This window comes from Serpula lacrymans, assembly GCF_000218685.1.
Source record: "Serpula lacrymans var. lacrymans S7.9 unplaced genomic scaffold SERLAscaffold_14, whole genome shotgun sequence".
Taxonomy (NCBI): Eukaryota; Fungi; Basidiomycota; class Agaricomycetes; order Boletales; family Serpulaceae; genus Serpula; species Serpula lacrymans.
The window spans coordinates 1,024,201-1,028,482 of NW_006763303.1; the positions used below are offsets into that span (position 1 = coordinate 1,024,201).

General features: G+C 43.7%; 1 protein-coding gene across 1 annotated transcript in view; it reads right to left on the reverse strand.

The window, feature by feature from the left end:
- Positions 1–1,168: 1,168 nt before the first annotated feature.
- Positions 1,169–4,282, reverse strand: part of SERLADRAFT_411256 (uncharacterized protein) — a gene marked incomplete at both ends in the record, with an annotated part of 3,437 nt that continues 323 nt past the window's right edge. The window contains 11 exons of the mRNA XM_007323090.1: positions 1,169–1,221; positions 1,436–1,657; positions 2,038–2,077; positions 2,238–2,252; positions 2,564–2,747; positions 2,972–2,997; positions 3,062–3,076; positions 3,333–3,352; positions 3,512–3,542; positions 3,985–4,119; positions 4,171–4,192. Coding sequence (XP_007323152.1) covers positions 1,169–1,221; positions 1,436–1,657; positions 2,038–2,077; positions 2,238–2,252; positions 2,564–2,747; positions 2,972–2,997; positions 3,062–3,076; positions 3,333–3,352; positions 3,512–3,542; positions 3,985–4,119; positions 4,171–4,192 — 763 coding nt within the window. The remainder of the gene's footprint in view (positions 1,222–1,435; positions 1,658–2,037; positions 2,078–2,237; positions 2,253–2,563; positions 2,748–2,971; positions 2,998–3,061; positions 3,077–3,332; positions 3,353–3,511; positions 3,543–3,984; positions 4,120–4,170; positions 4,193–4,282) is intronic.

Sequence of the window (4,282 nt, forward strand, 5' to 3'; positions counted from 1 at the left end):
GTTGATTAAAGCCTTAAAAGTGTAACAACCAAGAGTTAGTTACTCTGGCGCACACAAGAACACACTATAAAGGTAGTGATGAGGGAGTGGTTACCCCTTAAGCTGCAGAGAGTTTGTTGGTTAACAACAGGAGGACTCGCTGAGGAGTCTCCTTGATCTATTGGGGTATTTATACTAATACAGAGTGTTTGTACTTATGTACTGTACAGTTGATAAAAGCAGTGGCTGATGAAGTCAGAGGGCGCAGCCCATGTGATCAGCTCCACTGCATGAGAGAGTTTGTGTCTAAAAGAAGAATAAAGGCAGTGCTGCGCGAGAAGGTGGAGTTAGAACGAAAAAGGAAAGAGCCGCATGGCACGGAGTGTGAACTATAGTAAAAAGGTTAAAACGGAGAATGAAAATTGTGTTATTGTAACAAAAAGTGTTCTCTTCTCAGTGTTCCCTGTAGATATAGTTAGCTCATAGAAGTCCTATATTTCATCTCTTACATTGCTGAAAGATGATCAGTAGGTTCATCTGCACCCATACGAGCAAGGCCATCCATCAGCAATGCATGTATGTTTGTGAACGGGTGCACTCTCCGACAGAAGTGTGTTGCCCATGGCTTGTGGTTGGATCACAAACACGACTAAACAAGGTGATCATGATGGTAGTCAATCATTGATCTCAAGTGACGAACTTACAGATGCTTTCGTGGACCCTCAGTCAAAGTGTTTTCTTGCACACATCGAAGGTGCAGATTCAAGGCAGATGATTGTTCACTATCAACATCCAAACTATCTGTCTCCTATAGTGGCATAATCAATATCAGGGTTGAGCTGAAAGGTGAGTAAGAAGTATAGTGATCCCACCGGTTTATATTGACTCAAGTTGTACCAGTGTTAAGTAAGCATTCTGCTCCTGTGATGATGGCTGCTGACTTACATTTGAAAATCAGGCCGGATCTTTTCAGGGTGTGAAGGATCGTAACAGGAAAGGTTGAAAACAAGGAAACTACACTACCTCAATCAAGGTTCCAATTTACCAGTCACAGATCCCCGCTGACCCTTTATTCCACAGATTGATTTTTATCTGATCCCAAATAGTCTGGTTTGCCTCAATGTTTGGCCGAGTGAGTGTGCACATTGTGGCTGTGGCCACTATGCAGACTTGGGTATGCCATTCAAGTCTACCTGGTGGCAAGTCTTTGCACAACCTCCCACTTCCCCCATCTCTCAGTAGCTGTTCTTGGAGTTCAATATTTTACAGAATGATGTTACAGGCTCATTGGTAAGTACTATTACATTTCTCACTCGCAGTCTGGTGCTCTCATTCATATTTGCAGGTTGTGCCTTCATGTCCACTGGCACCTATGCAACCTCCCATGTTGCCGCTGCCATACTTTTCCTGAATAGAAATATAAGCCTCAAGTTTCTTCTCATTTGATTATTCTTACCAACAACTTGTTTTTTTGCGGTGGCTTTCTTTTTTTTAGCCTTCCTTGCTGTTCGGCTCCCTCCATCTTGGTGCACCCTCCCTCGCTGGTCAAGGAGTGCCTGGCTGGTAGCTAGAGCCTCTTCAGTAATATCAAGTGCTGTATACTCGCATTTCAGCCTGTAAAACCACTGGAGCATTGTTTGACTGGTACGTGGGCTGACATATCGTTCCTGTGTTACCGCTAATCAATTGGCATTTGTAGTTATTAAAGAGGAAAATACCTCATTATCAATTAGTGATGCTGGCTTGGTAGTAACTACTGATAGTGAGCTCTCATGAAGTCCAGCGGATGCAGAAAAGTGTTCAACAAGAGCTCTGGAGACACTGAGAAGAATATTGGGTGAGGACATTTTGGGCATGATTTGTATAGTCTTTGGAGCTCTCTTGCTCATATTATATGCAGTGCACCATGGTTGTATACTCCGTTCCCAAGCCCAAGCCAAACCCTTGGTTTTTTCTGTATTTCTTTTTTGGGACTTCATTTTATTTATGTTATCCTCAAACCTTTCAGAGCCTACAATCTGGTTCGGATCATGTTGAATCTAATCATGTGCCACATACTGTTAGCTCGCAATACAGTATCATCATCCGAAATGAATATCTGACCCAATGATAGCGCCTCCCAATCATCTATTGTGGGTTTATGGAGATTGGGTTGTCTCATCAGGTTGTCTCATTGTATCTGAGCCAATCACTCACCCCATGGACAATGCCTATGAGTGTGTCTGTTAAAGGACATTTGCCAAACCAGGATCACTCACACTCCACCAGAAAACCTGTCAAAAACGCAAGCAAGGTGTATCTGATGCACTTAACAGAGTCCGTGCTGCTTTGAGCAGCAAAAAAAGATGCCTCATATCTCAAATTAGCTCCGACGTTGACAAGGACAATATGAGAATTCCACCAACTGTAACTGAGGCATGTAGACTATTTGTAACAGTGGCTTTCAAGCTGATTAGTACATTCTAGATCATGCAAACTACTTCCAACGATGATGATGTCCCACTCTCACAACATCGCACAAGACGATCTAAATGTAAACTACCAAAACGGTTTTGCGACATGGTGCCACAGCCATATTCCTCACTACCCCCCACTTATTCATCACAGGTCTCTTCACTATTGCAAAATTCACCACTCTCTTCACTGTCACAACAGCCACCTCACACCGTAACCAGCAACCAGCCAGCCATCCCAGACGTCCTGCCCTCAATGTCACCACAAGTCTATTGGTTAACCAGGAATGATTTTGGGTTTGTGCGACAGTACAACTATGTTGTTCCATTGCAGAATCCTGATTATATGCAATCAACCTCATGCGCATCATATTATGGCAATAGTAGCAGTGGCCCCAGCAAACCTGAGAATCCTTACCATCCATACCCCAACTCTAGTTCCTTCCTCCTTGGCGATTGGTATTGGAACTATGGCAACATGAAAACGCAGGAAGACTTTGTGAGGCTTTGCAATATTATTACATTGCCCGACTTCTTACCTGCTGATGTGGCAGAAGCCAGCTGGCTGAAAATAAACAACTTATTGGCTGATGGTGGGGAAATCAATGAGAATGGAACCAACAACTCACGCTGGAAGTGCACACCTGTTACAATATCCGTGCCACCGTAAGAGAATGGATCAGCCTGGCACTCGTGACTTCACTGTTGCTGACCTTTACTATTGGCCCATAGTATCAGCTGTCTCAGAGCAACTCTCAGATCCTCAAGTCAGCTCCCATTATTATTTTACACCTTATGAACTAAAGTGGCAACCGGAGGGCCTGGAAGAAACATGCGTACACGGAGAACTTTATACTTCACCAGCATTCCTCAAGGCATATCAAGACCTCCAAGACTCACCCCAAGAGCCTGGATGTAATCTGGAGCGATGCATCCTTGGACTCATGTTCTCTTCAGATGCAACACAGCTCACAACATTCTCAAATGTGAAGTTATGGCCGTTGTATATGTATATTGGAAATGAATCAAAATACCGGTGGTGTAAACCCAATAACAAATCATGCGACCATATAGCTTACTTTCAAGTGGTGCGTATTTCCTCTCATCATTCTATGTCTATTCAACTCACACGGTTATAGTTACCTGATTCATTCAAAAACTTTACCACCACTTAGGCTGGGATAAAAGGTACAAACTCAAATTTTGTGGCACACTGCCATTGCGAATTCATGCATGCACAATGGGAGATCCTGTCGGATGAGGAGATGATTGATGCATGCAAACATGGAGTTGTGTTCAAATGTTTTGATGAGATCAGATGCCGGTTCTACTTTTGCATTTTTACATACTCTGCTGATTATCCCAAGAAGTAATATATTCCTTATTTTACTGTTCTTGCTTGTTATTAACGGATATCACTCCCAGAATTTTGCAATTAAGCATCCAAAATCTAGGGGCTTGTCCATGTCCACTTCATCTCCATACTCTGAACTCCAATCACTCCAAAGGTCACAGTTCTGACACCACCGCCTTGTCGCCACCACCATCTCACCACTGCCTCCTCCTCCTTGCACCACTGCCACCTCTCCTCCTCCTCCTGAATCGCTGCATAGACAAAGGAAGGTGTGATAACTGTACGGTTAAGTAACTGGCCATGTAAAAGAGCGGTTTCGATAATGTATCGCATCTGGAAGGAAAGAGTGGGTTTGAGTAGAAACGTATAGTAGGGACAACTCACGTTGTTCCAGCCCAGACCCATACTATAGTCACGCGCATAGTAGCCCTTTAGTGTGGGCTACCATGTCTCTGAGAGCCTCGAGACTGAGTTCATCGATGTTTGACTCGACTTC